The sequence below is a fragment of the Thunnus albacares genome, chromosome 2 (genome assembly GCF_914725855.1).
Source record: "Thunnus albacares chromosome 2, fThuAlb1.1, whole genome shotgun sequence".
NCBI lineage: Eukaryota > Metazoa > Chordata > Actinopteri > Scombriformes > Scombridae > Thunnus > Thunnus albacares.
In genome coordinates, this window is record NC_058107.1 from 24,676,081 (window position 1) to 24,697,042 (window position 20,962).

Consider the following 20,962-nt stretch of genomic DNA (forward strand, 5'->3'; position numbering starts at 1 on the left):
GTCATATGTATTATTTTAGTGTGTGCTACGTTTTAAAAAAAAAAAAAAATTTAAAAGCAGTATTTTATATGGCGGCCCTGAGCAGAGAGTATACATTGCAGCATCATAAAACAGTTAGTGGTCTCCAGGGCTTTAGAGCATCTCTCTGTGGCTGAGCCTAGTTAGTTGGCAGTGTCTTATCTTCAGCTGTTCTTCTGACTCACTACATAATCTCTTATCCAATGTCTTATTTTTTCAGTCTACACATCATTTTTCTTCCCGCTTTGTGCTGAGCCCCATTCTGTTTACTTTCATCACTCCAGATGACAAAGCTCTGCCTTCCTGTTTCTTTTGAACTACAAAAGAGCATTCAGACATTGAATCCTGAGGTCTTGCTGTAAAAGTTCACATTCATTTAAAACCCACCGCAACAGAAACATGTGACATTACAGTCTATGAAAACTAATTACTAATTAATGATTAAGATTTCTCTGATAGGTCAGCAATATATTTTTGATAAAATGCATCCACTGATAAACACTTTTAAAGGTATTAACACCAGTTGCCCAACTAAAAGGGGTTTAATTATACATTGTAGAGTGGACTAAGAGTTTTAATCAGCATTGCGAATTTTTTTTTTTTTTTTTTTTAAGTTTTGATTTCTCATACCTCTTCTCTCACTGGAGTACATACAGAAGGGTTACTGTAGGTGGCAGGGGATAGCTCATATTTTGTACTAAAGTAGCATCTTAATACACATACATTCCTGCATTTGTATGTCTTGATTACTCAGAGGTCTGTCACTTTTCACTACAGTCCATGCCCTATTTTGACCTTAGTATCAGCACATTGTGGTGAAGGGATTTGCTCAGGATGGTTAATTGATGAAATGTCACTGTTCATCTATTCCTTCCATGATCACCAATTGCAATTGCTGATTATAGATGAGCTTCACCTACAGTATCAATATTACCACCTGTCTATATTTTCCCAACATAACAAGTGTTTTGTTTTTGTCTTAATCTCATCACGGTGGATTGGCTTTTTAGAAGTGTCATCTGACCTTTGACCTTTTGCCACCAGGGTGTAAATGTTACACCTACATGCTGTGAGATGTCACAGGCACACAGGATACAGGATATAGCTTGTCATCATAATGGGTTCAGTACACGTTCTCAGATTTCTTACACCTTTACTCAGTATTGATTGTTTTTGTGACATCTAAAACCAATAAACCACTGGGTGGTCTATCATTTCTCTGTTTGACGACACAAGCACAAAAATCCCCTGAAAATGTCACATTGACTTTCTATTGAACTGAGGCATTGTTGCCATTGTTTGTGTGTGTTTGTGCATGCCTACTTTAATTTGTGTTTATAGAGGGTATGCACTGATTTCCGTTTTACAATTTTAGAGCTCCCTACCCACCACCACCACTTAGTGCCCACCAAAACCACAGGTGGCTGCTATGATTGAACCAGGAGAAAAACAAATCAATGACTGTGGTGGCTTCCATATACAATGAAAGCTTGTACGTTGCACACCATCTATTTTGCTATTTAATTGTCTTTCTTTTGGTCTGCTCTTCTCTCTTCTTCTATTCAGCCTTGTACTGAAGTATTGTTCCTGGATATCTTCCACAACTACAGCCAGACCCTGACGCCAGTGCTTCTGGATATGGTTCAGAATCTCCAGGGTCAGTTAAATGTCCATTCAAGAACAATTACATGCAAAATAAAACATGTTCTGCTCTTTTACTCAGCAGACTTTTTTATCACCCTTTCAATGGGGGAAAATGTATGCTAATTTGTCAGTTTATTAGGTACACCTAACTAAGAGTGATGCAGTCTAATGCAGCTCTGCAATAATTTTGGAGGATGTAGTTTATGGTGCTGTTGAATTTTATTGCTTTATACTGAGAGGTGTTTCTCATAGTTTTCCACCCCATTGATATCATAAAGATCCATTTTAAATCTATTTGATCTTACTTATACATTACTTATACATTTTAATGTTGTCTGAATGCATTCAAGTACCTTTATGTAAAGCATTTTAAATTGCCTTTGTGTTTTAGAGATTCTATATAGATAAAATTGCCTTACTTTGCATATGTTATGTCTCAGTTTCCCTGCAATACAAAATAGGCCTCAGTGCTCATGGCATATTTTCCTTAATGGAATATAGTTTTGTTTTCTCAGAGGAAGTGATACATATTTTATATATCACAAAACAGCAAAGCATGTAGTTTAGTTCATGTTGCCTTCAGCAATCACAGTATATGTAACATGGAAGCCTTTTCATCACCCTCAAGTTCCCTTGTGACAACCTCCACCGAGTGGTCACATACACACATACACAAACCACACTGCTTCTTGTCTCCTGGTGGTTCTGGTAGTGCAGTCTTGTTCTCTCGCTTAGTTAGCAGCGCCGTTGCTCAAATGGGTGGATTACAGGGTTTGCTTACAGCCTGGGTGCTTTCATTTTCAAGTGACAGAGTGGAAATTGGTTCAGTTGGAGCAAGGAAGAAGCCAGATTGGGTAATTCTATGGTTGAACGCAGTCAGCTATTGATTTTGAGATCTAAGTACACAACAAAGACTAATAGAGGGAGAAAGCAGACCAGTGAAATGGCTGAGACAAGACTGATATAGTGGAGTGAATGAAAATAGTAGCTGTGTTATGATTTGTTCACCTTAAATCCTCCAATTCTTTTTCATCATTGACAAACAGTATGAACATGGCTCAAACACACATCCTCCAAATGCAGTCTGTCTTGTCACTGAAATGAGACACAGTGTATGTATGTCTTTGCAGGCCCAACCAATGTGGAAGACCCTGTTCAGCTGCTAATGAAGGATGCAGGTGAGTTAAATGCTTCACTTTCTCCTGGTGGTTCAGTAACTATTATCATCTGCCAGGGGCATTAAATGACATGTCTTTGAATCTCAAAGTCTGATATTGTTAACATTACTCTATCTTACTTATTCTCTATCTCCAGCACAAATTGTGAATGTTGGCAAATGAATTAAGACGACTACAGATGCAAAATATTCACTGTTGTCAAAGTGTGAATAAAATAAGATTCAAAATATGAACTTTTAAGGCTGATCTCAAAAATTTCCATTAAAATGATAATTGTAACCATAGCTTCCTTTCTTTGGTTGCATTCACATTAGGTGACCCCTTCTTGCCATACTGCTCGCTCACTCTTTTCCTTTCCTTCTGGACTTCAAAGCCGTCTCCCCCCCCCTCTATCTCCTTGCAATATTTATAACTCTCTGGCAGGTTGGGGCTGCCGTTCGCGGGTTTGTTTATATGGCATACACAACTAAATCACAGACACTTGGGATTGCCTGCTAAGAGGGCCTATGTTAAAACTGGATGCCTGTAGAGATCTCAGCAGTCTGTTGACAGTGTTGATGAAATAGCAGACATAACTAGATGATGAAGCTGTATTGTGGCAGCAGCAGCATCAGATAATTGTGTCTGTGAGAGCTAAAACCGGTTGAAGAGCAAAGAGGCACTTAATAACAGCATGTGTTGATTTCTTCACAAACAGAATAAATTAAATCATTGTAATAGCAATTATAATAGTGCTAATAATATTATACTGTGACATTAATTATACTTCTGCGAAAAGAGAATCTGTGTTTCCCAACCCAATATTGTATGCCTGAGCTTGCTTAAGTGAGCTGAAGAGAAACATGCACGTTAGTCCATCCTATGTGCTATAAATACATTTATTATATGTAAAAGACAGTGTTGTGTATTAACCATATTTGCTGTAAAAAAATGACCACCTGCTGAGGCCATTGTTATAGCTGACAAATGCTGCTAACTGGCATTCAAAAGGTATGAACCATCCTTGTAGCAGGGATATAATTGTTGTTACTCCAGACATCCATGAGGTGTTAACATACATTTTTTTTAGCCCCTCTATCTGTTCCACCTTTGTTATTTTAATACTGCATTGGCAGGGTGTTGACTGCCTCTTTCCAAAATATTGCACATTAGAACTGAGTTAATATATTTTATTAGCCATCTGAGATCATTTTTTGGACCACTAAAAACAATTGGAAACGTATGAACAACTCATATAAAGCAGTGTTGTAGACGAATAAATAAATAAACTTTACTCCAAAGGAAAGTTAAACTGTCAGTAATCAAAGCGCTAATATAGAATTAAGAATAATAAGGAACCACACACTACAGAGGTCTCTTCCTATTCTTGCCATTTTTTCCTCTGCTTCTCTCTCTGTCTTTCAGATTCTTTTTTGCCATTACGAAATGTATCACTTTTTAAATTTTGTTTGTGTTACTAAATAGTGTGAATGCTAAATGAACCGATGCATTGCCAAATTATGTACAATAAATGCTGTTAAAAATATGAACTAATAACAGTAAACATGTATTTCACTTGTATGATTTCTCCCTCTCTTTGTTTTCACTGTCTGCTGTTTTCATCTTCTATTGTTTTATTCTTTTTAGTGCCCTGTTCTACATTTTTGCCACTATTACTCCACTTTCTGTCTGAAGTGCCCCTTTTTGTGCTTCTGTTATATCCCTGTTACTGATGTACTTGCCAGCAATGTACTGTGGCCAAATTTCTCCCCATATTTTGTGATATGTTGACTATGGTGGGCATATTTATAGGACGGAATTATAGCAGATTCAGCTGAGTTTGTGAGTCTGTCACTGTTTTGTTGCAAGAGTTGAGCCTACATAAAAAAATCGAATTAAAAACATTGAAATAATAAAACCTAACAAGCGATGAATGGTGTAGTGTGATTAAAAATTATACAATGAAACTAGAAAATGTTTCAGTGACAATATCCAGTAACTTCCTTTTAAAACTGTCCAATAACATGAATGACTCCAGCTTTAGTGTTCTACAGCTCATTTTAGGACCATGAGCTTGTTTTGAATGGTCTGTATGTCCTTTTCTTGATAACTTTCTTTATAAGTCAGACTGCTAATGTCCTTTTTGTGTGTTTCACTTTTTAATCGACTGAATTATAACGATTTCCTGGTTCTTTTGTCTGTAGTATACAACGCAGTGGGACTGGCAGCCTATGAGCTGTTTGACAACGTGGACTTTGACCAGTGGTTCAAGAATCAGCTTCTTGGAGAGTTACAAGTCAGCCATCACAGGTATTGTGTGATGCATGCGAAGTGTACCATTTCTGTTGAAAATTCAACTAATTTTTCTTAACATCTTTTATTCTTTTTCCTTCAACATGGTATTCTACAGTATCATGAGTCACGCAAAGTAATGGATAATAATGATAAAACCATTTCCTATACACAAAACAATACAATGGATGAAAATACATGTGCTGGCGCTCTAATACCAGTGTTTTCCCTACAATAGTACTGGGAACAAGAACCCTTGCCAGGCCAAAAAATATTTTTTTTAAATGCCAAAAATGTGTCGTTGCCTGGGGAACTCCAGGTAGCGTAACTCCTTTTTTAAGGAATAGGGCAGTGCGTAAGCGAGTGAGTGGTTAAGCAAGAGAGCAAGCGTCAGAAAAATGATGATGGTGAATGCAAGCGGAGCAGAGGAAAAGGTTAGCAGTAAGTTGTCAATATGGCAGTAACTGTACGGTACAGACTACATTGTGTCAGTTAATAAATGCTGCAGCTTGTCAAGACCGAAAAAAGTCATGTCTGTTGTTTCCCCAACTGTTGGAAAAGTGAAGGGGGTTAGCTCCAAAGTTAGCAACAATGGGTTAGCCTAACCTGACGATGCTAAACAGGTGTGGCTGCTAACCACCCCCCCCCCACTGAATAGTATTAAACACTATTTGTGAAACTCATAATATTGTTTAATGTGAGTTTTTGGTTGGATATTGGTAGTGTATTGCATCAGATTTCCCTCATAACCTCACATTGAAAAATAATAAGTTAACAAAATTATTCTCTAATCCAAAACACCACTCTGGTTTCAAAAATTACTGCAGAGTTGAGTCACTTTCTGTCTGACAAAATCTCAACAAAAGTTGACTGTAATAGACTTCCCAAAGGAAGTTTTTATTGCTTTGGTAGTACTGGTGTTTGTATTGTTATCAAATTGAATTGCAATGTATTGTACAGGTGTATATAATTTCCTTTGGGATCTTTGTGTGCAATATTATATTTTTAATGCATCACCGTGACACAGGCGATGATACTTGTTTGCCACATTTTGCCATGCCTGTGTCAAACAGACTTAAACATACAATACACATACAAACATACAAAACAACAATAATACTGAATACTGAAGAAGCTAAGCAGTTCTTTTTAAATGGGTGTTTGTTTTACTGTATGTGTGCTCATTATCAGACATTACTGGCGTCTTAAACTCAAACTAATTGACTATTAACCTCTGTCCAGCTATTGATTAGGATCAGCTGCACAGTCAATATATGCCAAAAGGTTCATAAGTAGCCTGATGTCTTGTGGTCATATTCACTTAGTCGCTCTACAACAGCAGCACTCTTAACAGGCAGATGAAACGAGAGGAACAGTAGCACAACCTGAGAATCTACCTCGTCATGGCTCTGCTGACAGCTGGACGCAGTAACAATAAACAGTGTGCTGGGAGATACATTTAAAAAGTGATGGAAAAGAGGGAGAGTGGCTAGAGCTGTTGCGAGTGATATGAAGAACAAAGAAGCGCTCTGCTCACACAGACCCCAAGACAGTCAAAACAAAAAGCCGGCAGCACTCAAAAGGTCAGCCACTCAGGTCGATGCTGCTGACGTCAGAGTGCAGACGTTCTGATGTCACAGTGACTCTGCTAGCACTCAGTGCAGGTGCAAGTAACCTCTCCACTTTCTACATGGGTCCTTATTTCTTTTTTCTTTTTTTAGCCATAGTAGTGGCGTGGCTCTAGGGATGGTATTGTCGCTTGAGCCCAGTTCAGTTTTTCTGCTGGATGACCCTGCGTGTTTTTTGCTGAAACTCTGTGTTGGCACTGCCGGACTGCGTCTTTGCATGTTAGGCTGATGTCATTCTGAACGCAGCCTTAGTCTTGTTTGATTCACTTTCCCCGGATTTTCCTTTTGATATTCAAAGTTGTATTTGATTTTCTGTATTTGAACATGTGAGCTCATAAAAGCACAGTGTGAAATGACTAGTGATGTCAGTCTGTACTAATACAAACAAACATGTACACTAATAATCTCTTCTCCCCACCAACAGATGAAAAGTACAGAGAGAAACTCACAGTGTAAGGGTCATTATGTGTCAAATCAGACAGAATCCAGGAAAGTGGTTGCAGCACCATCTCAGATTTTGTTCAGAGTTTGACTATATAAAATTTGGGTCCCAAAACTAAAGCCTGTAAAATATTTCAATAAATGTTCAATTACAATGTTTTTTATAACTTTTTGGCCCTTGATATTTTTTTCTTTTTTACACTCTCAGAAACTCCTTATCTGGGAAGCCATGTTTGGGCATTAATATCTTAAAGTATTGTTCATAACCACATCAAACTTTGTAGGATGGAAGACAAACATGTTCTTAGTATGACTGAACCATTGAAAGTTTGTACTGCATGCCTATTGATTTTCTATAAGGCCCTTTGGAAAAAAGTGCAAAATTCCTAAACAAGAGTGATATGAGGGGTATTATAAACCCATTTTTTTTGCAACCATATGGTACAATCTTTCACTAATTTTGCGCCAATATTTGAGGTCTCTACCACTAATAGACATGAAGAAATTATGAATAAAACAAGGCGAGGTAGCATTTTCCTCTCATTTTCATAGGACCAAAATGGTATGTGGGGTAGCTAGTATGAAGATAAAAATGTATGTGGAATTAGCTTAATGTATGGTCATTTAATGTACAAAGTGCCAATGTCCTTCCATGTTCCCTTCATAGATAAAGGCATTGTTTTAACTCTAGAAAATGTCCATAATGAAGAAGCAGGGTCTTCTCTTATTATCTTGTGTGTGTCCCAGCCTCTGAAATATTGATTGAAGTAATGAAAATGACCAAAATATGCCACCAAGGCTTGTTTTATTCATAATATCTTCATGTCCATTGGTGGTAGAGACCTCAAATATTGGCACAAAATGAATAGAAGATTGTATTTGCAGAGAAAATAACGATTGATGTCATATTGGTTCGAAAATGTGGGTTTGTAGTACCCTTATTCAGTCTTGTTTAGGAATTGTGCACTTTTTGTCCAAATCTAGGGCCTTATGAAAATAAAATGACATGCAGTACAGGCTTTTTAATGGTTTTGTCATACAGAACACGCTTGTTCTTCATTCTACAAAGTTTGGTGAGGCTAGGAACAATACTTGTCAAGATATAGGTGTTTTTGAGGCTAAAAAATTAATATAAAGGGCTGAAAAAATATGAAACTATAGGATTTGAACAGAAATATTTTACAGGCCTTGGTTTTGGGACCCATTCATGATATAGACAAGGTCTGAACAAAATCTGAGTCGGTGCTGCAACAACCTCATCTGATTTGACATGGACTGACCTGTAAATGAATTTTGGAAAGTAGAAATGTAGCACAATAATAACTGATTATGAATCAAAATGTTTTTTTTGGGTTGGTTTAAAAATAAAATACATGTGCTTTGTGGCTCATAATGAAGAAATGTTACAAAAATCTGTCTTTTTCATGTGTTTTTAATAGTTTTTAAATGACAGTAGAGTTCTGTGGCACAGAGGCATGAGTGATTATAAAGCAGAGGCTACGCATTTAATTGTTTGTAAGATAAATTCATTGCTGGTTTTAGTGGAATTGTTCATCAAGCCTTATCCTTTCACTGTAAAAAATGTATATTTTTAAGACAACAGAGGTATTAGATAATCTGTTGCATTGTACAAGGGTTATTTTTTAACTTTTAGTAAAGCCAAGATGAGTTGTATGAATTATAGCCGTTGAACTTTTCCCCTCCCATTGATTTTTCTGTTCTGGGGTGCTGAATCAGACTGTCAGACTTTAGATGTTCCCAGAGTCTTTTGAAGAGGCCTCTTCAATAAGAATGTAGATTCAGCATGCATATTAAAGCATGGACGTTTTTGATGGTCTCCCTCACTGAGTGGAGTCTCTTCCTTCTGTAGCAATGAGAGGCTTGTGTTGTTTTTTTTTTTCTTCTTGTGCGTGCATGTGTGCATTTGCTTACGAACACATGCTTGAATGCTTGTTTGCCCAACTGTGCCTGTCCTCATGTTGTCAGTGTGTCATCAAATCCTGTCTCGATTCAGTACCTCATTCCCAACTGCCAGTGGACTGCATTAGTCATGAGAATAAACTTTCTCAAACATCTGAAAAGTCAGAAAATAAACCTGCAAGTCTAGTTTATAAAGCCACCACATAGAAAATCATTTCATCTCCAGTCACTGTCTCAAATAGGTAAACAGTAAGTCACATAAAGAGGAACTGTAGCTTATCATCAGCAGGGCTAGTATCATGTATATGTATTCATGGTTGTAACCTTATCTTACCAAAATTAAGTTATTATACATCAGTGCACCTTCACCCGGTAGCTTAGTTCATTTCTAAAGCAGCATATTTTCAGTGTCAGAACCCTTTAACACCTCATTGACCCTCCACATTCCATTCGCTCTAAAATGATCTGTATACACAGTCTTAGTTGATATGGTGGGCAAGTGTGCATGCTGGGGAATTGATCTGCACATTATTTACACATTTTCCACAGTCAGTGATCAGAATGATACAATTCAATTCCAGTTCATTACTGTGTTGGCCCACCTTTTTTAACAGCTATTACATTTTGTGGCAGAGACTTAAAAGGGACCTGTAGTGCCTTGGTATCAGAGCTCACCATGTACTCTTCAGTACTTTGTACAACTGCCTAAGGCTGATGGGTGGAGGTTCCTTTCTACAAATGCTGCTTTCAAGGTCATTCTAAACTAAATTCCATTCAGTAGGATTGATATCAGGGACTTGTCGGGACCAGGACATTAACTGTGAAATGGTAGATCTGTGATTACTTGTTATGGCCTTAGCCACCTCACCTATCTCATGTCACATGTCATCACCCCAATTTAAGTGTTTAAGTGCTTGTGCTGTGTTACAGCCCCACCATTCTGCAGTACCGTATTGGTAACATGATTTGTTGTTAGATGTAGGGGATTTAATTACCACTAAGCCTTTCAACTGTACCATCTGCTAACCAGCCTACACATATATTGAATGCCAATACTTGTGTCCAGTACTTTGGTTTATGACCAAATACCTGCAAAACAAATGGACAAAATGGCTTCTTGTTAAATTAAATCTTGTTTTAATGTGGCACACAAGGTTGTTACAAAAATTTGTGTTGATCTGTTGACAGAGAAGAAAAGACCAGCTGTTCAGATTCTAAGGGTATATTTCAGCACCACTACTTTAGAGTATAGATTGCATCTAGGTCTTAAAGTACTACCAGTCTGCTCTAATGCCAAATAAAAAAAAAAGTCTTGTTTTAGGGTTACTTTTTGTCTCTGAATTTTAGTTTCGCAACACTAGGTAAAGAATAAGAGCAGTTAAAACATAGAAATACCATGGCTGAAATATGTCCTCAACTCGGCATATATATGATATGAGAGGCAGAAGGACAATACCTGCATTGGCATCTGCCAGGAGCCACATTCAAAGCAGGTTTTCTGGCTGACACACTTTTTCTATAATTGTCTTCTTTGTCTGTAACTGTCGTCTGTCTTTGTGTCCTGCAACAATATGTGATTTTACACTCATAATACTGCCTGGTGCACATTTGTCATAGCTACGACAGCATTCCCACATCATGCTGTGTCGTCTGCATTCTTTAGCCCTCTGGGTATTGGCTGTTGGAGCATTTAGTACAGCTTGTCTTCTTGATCGACATTACAAAGACACTAAACTAAATACATGCAAATGCATTTGGCATGTTATGGCTTGCTAATACTGTAAATGGCTACACAGTCTACACTGCAAGTGTCTGGTCATACCTGCCCACAGCCTTGAGGAGAGAGGGGGGGAAAAAAAGAGAAAATGTCACCAACATCTGCTGTGGGTCTTGTGGGACCTGTGGGCCATAATGCCCCATGCAGACCTGTAGTTGGACCGCCAGTGAGACAATGACATAAACAAATGTACGTCCAGATGAGAAGCCAGGTGCTCTATGTGACATTAACTGTCTGTGGAGCCTCTATATTGACAAGCTGGTTGATGTCTAGGTGTCCTTAGTCTGGTGCTCAAGGGTGGAGTCTGCATATTAGACTGATAGACTGAGTCAAGGTAATTAATTCTTAGTAATATCGACCCGCACTTGACTGTGTCTGAAAAGTCAGCTATGTACAAGACAGATATGTGTTTACCTCTGTATTTGCAGATTTAGTAAACTTTGCTCTTCTGAGCTTTGGTGATGCCTTTTTGCCTGTATGTTTCACTGATTTAACTTTAAGCTGTGCAAAAGTCTGTACTTATTATGAAGAAGAGAACATCTAATTTTAATAACCATATTCATCAGCAAAACTATTGTGTGTGTGACTTACACCTGTGGCTGAGCCTCAGGTTGCCAGTAAGTTCCCTTGTATAAAAAAATGACTTCACAAAAAAAACATACTGACTGCACACTTATGTACTTATTGCTGCACACACTGAGATTTTGACTTTGCTTCCATTCTGCTGACATTTTCCTAGTTTAGGGGAATACGTTTTAAGAAAAACACCAAGCACCATTTCCAACTACCTAAGGCCTTCATGTGGTGCTTCTTCTGTTTTATATTCAGTGTGTTTACATGCGATTACAAAGCATTGGAATTGTCATGTTTCTGTCATAACCTCATTTTATAAACATCATATAAATTAGAAAGCCAGTTTCCTTAATAGAGTAAAATAATAGTTTTCAGACTGTGTGAGGAAACTCCCTCACAGTCCTTGGTAATAGCTATGTATAAATTATCAGTGCACAAATCATACCACTTATCTGCACATTTATGCACTCACTGCCGCACACACTGAGATTTTGTCTTGCTGTCAATCTCTTCCTCCTACCTCTGCCTCAGCCAAAACAGTAGTCATACCTGTGATGAATCGTAACATCTGAGTGTTCAGAGATGACAGCGAGTTATCTTTGTGCACATATACACACATACACACAAACAAGAAGAATATACGACTCCTACTTGGACACAACCAACGCCCGTAATATCACTCACACTGACATCTCTGAATAGCCAGAAGGAGCTTTTGTGTCACCTAGACAGACAGTGACACAGAGATACTGAGTGTGTTCCATCATTCTACTGTCAGACTTAACAGCATACAATACTGTGGAATACTGGCATTTTGACATTGCCTTTTGTAGCTTGACCTTTCATCTGGAGTTTTGTTAGAAAGGTCATGCTCACCCCTGGGTGACCACTAGATGCTCTAAAATGATTCTGTGCTCTGGTTCTCTTAAACTTCATTCCTTCTTTATGACTTGTTTTCGCAATCATGGATATATTTCTGTTTGTTTTTATCCTCCTAACAAAATTGACACAAGTAAAATGGTTGGAATATGAGCAAAAACAAAAGTCACAATGGGCTTTTATTACTGAAGTATGTGCAAGCTAGTTTGCTGAATTAGAGATCTCACACAGCTGTGCCTATGAGTCATGACCCCTAATAAACTGTTGCCTGATTATAAATGTTGTCTGGTTGAGGTCTGCATTTTTGTGGTTTCCTTCCTTACAGTTATACTCATTTTAGTGTTATTTTCCTCTTGTATCTGCTCCCTTTGTGACTTGCAAGGTCTTTCACCTGGTGTTGACACCATTAAATAAACAGCCTTGTAATCCCAGTGAGTGCACTGACATTTGTTCGCAGCACTGTAACTAAAAGGCTACAATTAAGTGTTGATGTGGATTAAGCCGCATGAATACCTATCTGATGAACAAAATATTACACCCTGTTCGAACCACCTGTTTAACCCAATACAAAAATACTATTCTAAGCAGACATTTTTGGTGCAAAGTAAACCACTGGTAGCACAGATGACATGGTAAAAATGAATGAAATAAATGTTTTTCATTAGTGGTATGATTTATGTACTGATAATAATTCGCTCAGACTGAAGGAGATTCTTCACGCAGTCTGAAAACTATAACCTTATTTTATTAAGGAAACTGGCTTTCTCGTGTATATGATGTTTATACAATAAAAATATAAGTTAGGAAAATGTCAGCAGAATAGAAGCAAAGTGTCGGAAAATGTGAAATTGGGATACTGCTTTTTTTTATTTTCTATTTTTCGTACATGTTTTGTCCATGTGGGTATCCCATGTGTTTGCCAGAAGAATGAGCAGCATTGTGAAGTTATGTAGGAGGAGACAGTTGTAGTGTGGATGAGTCGTGTCTAACCTTGACCAGACTGATGGACAACTACTCCTGTCAACCTGCCTGTCCTTCTGCCTTTCCATGCTTTTCCTCCACTTCGCCAGCACACTGTTAAAGTCCACGTAAAGCAATAATAAATATGTGCTCCGAGTTTGTCACACCACAGAAAAATGTGTTATTAACCACCCTGCCAAATTTGAATGATTAAACAAAGTCACCAGGTATATAAAATTAGGTTTCAAAATCGTGAAAAAATAAGCAGTATTCTGAGCTCTGAAACGCTGGCCCAACTGAGCAGCCTGTGAGTCAACAACGCTCCTACCAAACTCCTGTATAAAAATACACAATGTTAAAATAGGCCCTGTTTGTGGGTGTAAAGCAAGCAACATGGATGATATTTTAAAAATAAAGTAATGTTAGGAGCCACTGTTTAATTTAGCACATATTTTGTAGGTAAATCTGGACTTGTTTCAGTAAAAATGTAACTTAAATGACTAGTTAACAAGCGAACCATCACCAGTCATTGGTATGTTATATTGTTTTTTTCAATGGAATTTGGTGTACTTAACATTACTCACTTATCTGCTGAAAAGTAGCTTCATTGTGGCTATTACCTTTGGAGCAATTGCCTCTCACAGTGCCTCATGCCACTTTTTGGTGAACCGCTGCCCAGCAAATGCTCTCCCTGTGGCCGGGGACCTCCCATCCAGTGCTGAAGCTGAAGCTGCGGGTGGCAGCTTCGCCACAGAGCCACCATTTCAGGCCCATCCAAAAAGTCCTGAAAAGTCAGAAATGGTGAAAAACAGTTTAACGCTCGAATTCCACAATTCAGTACTACAAAGTTCAGTCTTTTCACGTGTTTTCAGCAATTATTTTTTAACACGTATAATGTGTTTAAAAAGAAATCTCTGATTTTCCTTTACATAGACTTAAATAGTCTCTCCAGCTCAAGCAAATAGTCTGTATTTGTCATTTGCAGACACACACAATTCTTGATATTGTATACAGAATTGGGAACACTAATCTTTTAGTCACTCCAACAAATGCCATGAAAGAATAATAAACATATGGATTATAATGTTGTCAGAAATAATGCTAACAATTGTCAGGATTTATTTTGTTTATGTTCAAATTTAAACTAGCAGTAACATTCAAATATACTGTGTTTTGTTTTCTACTGCATATATAAAAAGGATGTTTAAAATACACCAGAATACACCAAATAGGGTCAGAGTCCTAGATTTTCCTTTGTATGAGTGTCAGTGTGACAGCAGATAATCATCTGTAATTTGATTATTTATTCGTGATGCCACTGAGTGTTATTGTGCTGGTGCCAAGCTGTTGTTTGGAACCTGATTATAGAGAGAGCTCTGGGAATGTGCCCATGGCCATTGTCCACTGGCACTGCCATCACCATCATGTTGGAACCATCCCATATGTTTCAGCCTCCATAAAAGCTTGTAGGAAATCAGAATGCTCTGGCTGCCTTTTGTTTTTCTTTAAAAGTAATTAGATGCTAGTTTATTCTCCTCGCATGCTCCACTGTTTCTTAGCAGTTTATCCCAGGAGTGTCAATGTGCCATCTTGTGTTTGTATGATGATGAGAAATTAATTCCAAATGGCATTTAGCTTGATGTTGTTAGTGATGGTAATCTATAAGTAAAATCTTAGATTTCAAAATGCTTTTGGCAAATGTTTATTTGAAATATATTTGGAAATCAATCAAACCAATTTTCAAGTGACAAAACACACATCTGCTCACTCACACAAGCAAACTTCCACTCTTACACACACACACACACACACACAGACATGCACACAGCGTTGTTTGCCATCTCCAAGTCTTGAGTCATGCTGTTGTTTAGTACCTTCTGGCTACTGGCCCAGTCTTCGGTCTCTGGATCCCTGTGGATATTTGACAAGAAGCCAACAAGACTGTCACCCCCCCCAACCCCATCCTTTATTCTCTCATGTCTCCATTCCTTGATCCCTCCATCCGCTCATTTCTGTCAAGGCGGTCCTTAGACACAATGTCTGCTTTGGATACTAACAGAGGTAGATGCTGAGAGACACTTCTTGCCTGCCTGACTCAATTGTTGAAAAACCATCACTTCCCAACATGCAGTGCCTCACATTTGGCACATGCAGTGTGGGACATTTTAATTCATATCACACACTACTAGGGGTGTGAATCTTTGGGAATCTCACGATTCGATTCTCGATTCAAAACCGATTCTTAATTAAATGAGTAGAAAATGAGGCACAATTTTCAGTCTCTTGCTCCAGTATACTGTGTGCCAAAACATTCACTAGTGTCCATATTCCTCTAAAGTCCTATATGAAACATAACTGGCAATTAGGATAAATGGTCAGCAGCCTTTTTGTTTTAAAAAGTTAACTGCATTAATTAATGTATGTATTCATTTTTAAGCATCTGCATTAATGAATAAATTAATTAATTTGAACACATCTTACAGTCACCTGCCTGTATGAGAATAACAACATGAGGGGAAGGCAAAGTGCTCTGCTGTGTTGTTATTAATGCCATGTCTCCAGCAATGGAGAGCGGCCTCTCTGTTGCACTGTTAGCTCTGGTGAAAGCCATCATTGTACAAGACGCTGAGCAGGTTCAGAGTTTTTGAGGTGATACAGACTGAACACCAAATTATTTTCTTCACCTCAGAGTTGGTTTAAGTCGTGTAAGTGCTGCAGTGTGTGTTGATCAGTCAGTCTCGTTTGTTACTGCTACTGTCTCTGGGTGATAGTGTAGAAAGTTCACAATATACTTAATGTTCATCCTGCAAAGGTAATTATTTAGTCATTAAATCAAAAAATGCTTGCAACCGCTGTCTTTTGATGAACTACAAGAGAACTCTATTGTGTGTGTGTGCTGTAGACTGTCCGGGTGCTGCACTGCCCACGCAGTTGATTTCTGCCTTTTTTGTTCTGTCAACATCACATTATTAACTAACATTTAGAATTTTTGACATTTGTGAGTCAATGCAGAATCGTCCATGTCTGCATCACGGTGCAACTTTGAATCAAGGAATTTCCACACCTCTAATTTTTTTCATCACTTTAGTTTTCTAAATAGGATATTTCCTTTATTTAGTTTTTCTCATTCACTGGTCCCATGTCCCTTTTTTTTCTCCTGATTGCATGCATTAATTTCAGCAAATACATACATATACACACTCATTCTTGACGCTTTCTTCACCTGGTTCTCTGTTTTTCTCTCAATTTCTCCACGGGGTTGTGTTTTGAGCGAGTTTTATGTGTAACAAATCTTACCGCCGTGTTCTCCAATATCCTGTGTAACAGAGCCTCTATCTCTCTGGGGACTCTAATCTAGTGCCATGCACACAGAAAAAGACACAAGCAGAGTGTGAGTTAAATTAGACATAGCCGTGGATCCGAATACGTGTTATAAAGGGACGGTGATATGGCCCTTCTCCCCAGAGCACAAATTACGCTGCATTCCCCGCATTCGTAAGCCACTGATAAAAGAGGGGAAAAAAATTTTCATCATTTGAGTAGCTGGCCCAAGTGTTGTTATGGATCCGTAAGTGCTATAGCTACATTGTGCTGATAAGATTAGAAAGTCATTGGTTTCATTTCTTCAAAGTATGATATGGATAAAGAGTGCAGAGAAGAAGTCTCTAAGTTTTTCTCTCCAAACAACTAACTCCTCTCCTCTCTCCTCTAGGTACAAGTTAATTCGCCGACGAGTCATCTGGCTAATAGGACAGTGGATCTCTGTCAAGTTCAAATCTGACCTTCGGCCTTTACTCTACGAGGTCATCCTCAGTCTCATGCAGGATCCTGACTTGGTGGTAAGGCAGATACAGACACAAAGTCAAGTTTATTTTTTTTTCCTTTTTGTCTGCTTATTATGACTGTGGATAATCAGCTTCCCCAGAAAACACTTCGCCAGATTCGTAATGACTGAAATGGGCCATTAGAGAAAGTGCACAGTCAGCCACACAAACAGCTATTATGCTGCCACATTTCTACAAACAAAGCCAAACACTGTTAGTGAAGTTTTTATCATCTGATTTCTCAACACGCTATTTAAGATTTTCTAATTTCTTAATCTAGTTTTGATTAGAAAACTAAACCTTTTATTCACACATTGATGTTTTTATTCATCCGTGGCCTTTGTAAACTCCTTTGTTATCCTATTTTGGGAAAATATTATTATGCCACAGTCATCCACAATTCAAATTACATTTCTTGCCTCATGAGTTGTGCATTTGATTGATGTGTTATTTGAACATAATTTATAGAATAGGAATGTGAAAAATTCTATCCATTATTTATAATGCAATTCATGATAATCTCACCATTAGAAAACCAACCCTGATGAAAGACTGGGTTCAGTCTCTCTGCTTTACTTCAAGTCCATCTTTTTGTGCAGGAACTTTTTAATGTGTGTTTATTTGCATCCCTCCTGCCATGTTTAACTTAAGATAAAATGTAATTAGGATTATAATGTAATTATCATTATAATAAGACGCATAAGGCAGAGCCCACGCAAACTCTATGCTCTGACAATATTAATGCCATGGAAGGAAGTCTAATCTCTAACATTTGTGCAGCACTCTAATAATAGTTGCATGTCCCCTGCTATATGAAATGTATGATGCATCATTCATTTTGGGTGGACCCAGAGAATTTTAGCAAATTTTCAATAGTTACTGATCAGTTTTATGTCGATCAATTAATCAACTAATCGTTTCAGGTCTAGATTATTCCATGAAATACATTTGGCATTGTTTTTTCCAAATCTTACTTAATTACTTAATCTTAATTATTACCCAGCTACAGTTGTAATATGAAAAACTAGATTTAGTAGATTCAGGTCACGCTGCTTTCATAATCCAGTGCTGTAAATTGGAATTTGCTTCAAGGTTTACGAGGGGGAATGATGGCTCTTACAGTTTCAATGGTCTTTCTTCACACCAGCTTGCTGTTACATCACTTCCCAGCTCATCAATCATGTTGTGACTCCTCATCAATATTGTCTGGGCCAATTAGAGCCTTTTGGGTGGAATTAATTATTGATCATAAACTTTTAATGGGCTAATGGAGAAAACTGCCCTCTATCAATCAGTCCAATTGCTTATCAATATCTCTATTGCTATTCTTTGGTCCTTGTTGTTCAGATGGAAAGTGAATCACTCATGATAACGGTTATATTTATCTCTGACATTTCAGTTTCTGTACTTCTCTGAAAAGAGTAATCGACATGAGAGAGTCTTATTGATTTGTTCCTATGAACACAATTCAGCTCAGCCACTTAGCTTGTAGCTTTATTGTCTTACTTGCTTTATTGTCTTATGAGGTGTTTTTTTTTAAACAAGACAAGTGGGGAACATGAGAGGCAGAAATCATCTTTATTATGTAGTCCTAATAAACAGTTGTTATTGCAAAGGTTTATATTAGATTTGATACATTATAGATAGATATATCAAAAGTTAAAAGATAATAATTTAAATGACATAAACTAAGGATTAGAATAACGTTTAGGACTATTTTAAAAAACATATTGAAGGACTAACCAGATATCCCCAGGAAGATCATTTCAGAGCTCAGCAACTTTTATAATGAAAGCACAGTCACCCATTGTAAAACACAATTTTACAACTGATTTATATGGTTACATAATTTCAGTTTCTTATCAAAGATGATGCTAATATTTTATATTTAATGTGTTAGAGAAGTGTAGATATATATATTTTTTTCTTTTTGGCAATGTTACACACTGGGAGCTTTGAAAGCAAAACAAAGACATACGTGCACAGTTTATTGGCACCTGTCAATGAGACGCGTCAATGAGCTTAATCACAGATCACAGATGCCTGTTGCTTACAGCCTTCCATTGTGCCACATATTCCTCTCCCCATTTCCTCCAATACATTCTCCTCTTCTCTCTAACAGCTGCATTCTTCTCTGATATTTACTCACAGATTCTGAGTAAAGGCTAAAAATAACATTGGTGGCAAGTTTAACTCCTTCTGTTTTCAGGTTATTTGCATTCCCAGTAGGAGGTAATAATGTTTTCTATATGTCGTTAAGCCAGCTTTGACGACATCAAGCTGTGACGTTTCAGTCAACAGTTTGTCCTATTTCTGTTCACTTTTCCTCAACTGCAGGAGGGCTTAGAAGCATTGTAAATATGGATTTGTGCTACATGGCTATAATCCCACTCAGTCATGTCTTGGTTACTCTACACGAAATGCACTGTACCAACTGACATCAGTTTTGAACCACAAATAATTACTGGCATTGAAGATTATAACCTGACAGTAAGGAGAGAACATAGCAAATATGTATTTATGCCTTTCTTAGGACCAAAATTTGTCTCAGGTATCCATATTATATCAAGTGACTTTTTTCAATGCAAAATGTAAATATATGTCATCAGTATAACTCGTACAGTTAGAGTAAAATGATACATCATGTGAGAGATGCAAGTAAATCTAAAAAAAAAACTAATCATTAATCTGCTGCTCTCTATGTCCAGTGATTTCAGTGATAGCGGCTGCTTCAATTTTTTAAAGTATTGTTGTTTATCAGTCGAATGGTAATTCCCAGATACTACTTGTTTATTGCTTTTGTTTTTGCTTGGTGATTGGTGTCTATGAGGCCACAATGGAACTTTGACCCAATCCTGGGGTGTTTTATCACAGGTACAGCTAATAACTGCTATTCATTTATACCAAGTATCAGTTGAGCACTGGAATTATTTCTCTAAAGGAGGGGAGTGGGCATTCATGGTAGTTTACACATGGCAGTTTACATGCATGCAGTTTGGCTGGAAGCAGCAGCATCAGTGATTTCCTGTTACTGTTACTTTTTTTGGATCTGGTGTTGCTTTTTAATACGTAGTTGCCAAGTTGAAGCTTTTCCATGTCGTTTGTAGATTCATTGAGTTGGGTAAATGTAATTTTTACTGATTAAACTTTTAATCACTTTTAAATTCAGTTTGAACCTGCTGTTTTTAGCATCCCTCAAAGACAGTTTGAGACTGAATAATAATGTGAAGCAAATGTTTTGACCGAATCATTGTCAGACACTATGTTTGTGTGTTTATGAGACCCATCTGAGTATTTCACTAAGCAGTCTACTATCTTTTGCGCTTTGCAGTAAAATTGAAATGCAGTTTCTCTCATTAGTGTTTGAATTGCCAACAAGGCCAGTGCTGATGGCGACTGATGGGCCTCGTTCATCAACATACTCCTTTTGTTGCTTGTTAATATATGCAGCATTACTAAAACATTATTCTGTATTTTATCATCTTGCAGACACAGGGGGTGGATTTGTAATCTCTAAATCCAACTACTGCATGTCTTAAATTCAACTTAAAGCAATTTCAAATCTTGATTATGAGTTCTACAGTGGTTTTAACTTATCTTCACGTTTTGAACATAGGATCAGTCTTTGAAATTCTTGTAAATGGAGGACAGCTACACCAGCTTGTCTGTTTTTAAATCTATTTAATACATTCACAATGACATGGAATAGCTTTCATGTCTTTCTGATTGAATCTGGCAATTTTCTGTCATGCTGTTCTTAGAGAGAAGATTAAATTTTGTGTCTGCCTTGTTGTGACCACCATAACTCCACAGCTTGTTAAATATTTGATAGAAAGGAGATGATTTAGA

General features: G+C 37.5%; 1 protein-coding gene across 1 annotated transcript in view; it reads left to right on the forward strand.

Moving 5' to 3' along the window:
- The window catches only part of ipo11 (importin 11), a 126,046-nt gene that overhangs the window by 31,983 nt on the left and 73,101 nt on the right, over positions 1-20,962 (forward strand). Inside the window, exons 13-16 of the mRNA XM_044374512.1 lie at positions 1,585-1,675; positions 2,793-2,840; positions 5,024-5,129; positions 17,002-17,128. Of these exons, the coding sequence (XP_044230447.1) occupies positions 1,585-1,675; positions 2,793-2,840; positions 5,024-5,129; positions 17,002-17,128 (372 nt within the window). The remainder of the gene's footprint in view (positions 1-1,584; positions 1,676-2,792; positions 2,841-5,023; positions 5,130-17,001; positions 17,129-20,962) is intronic.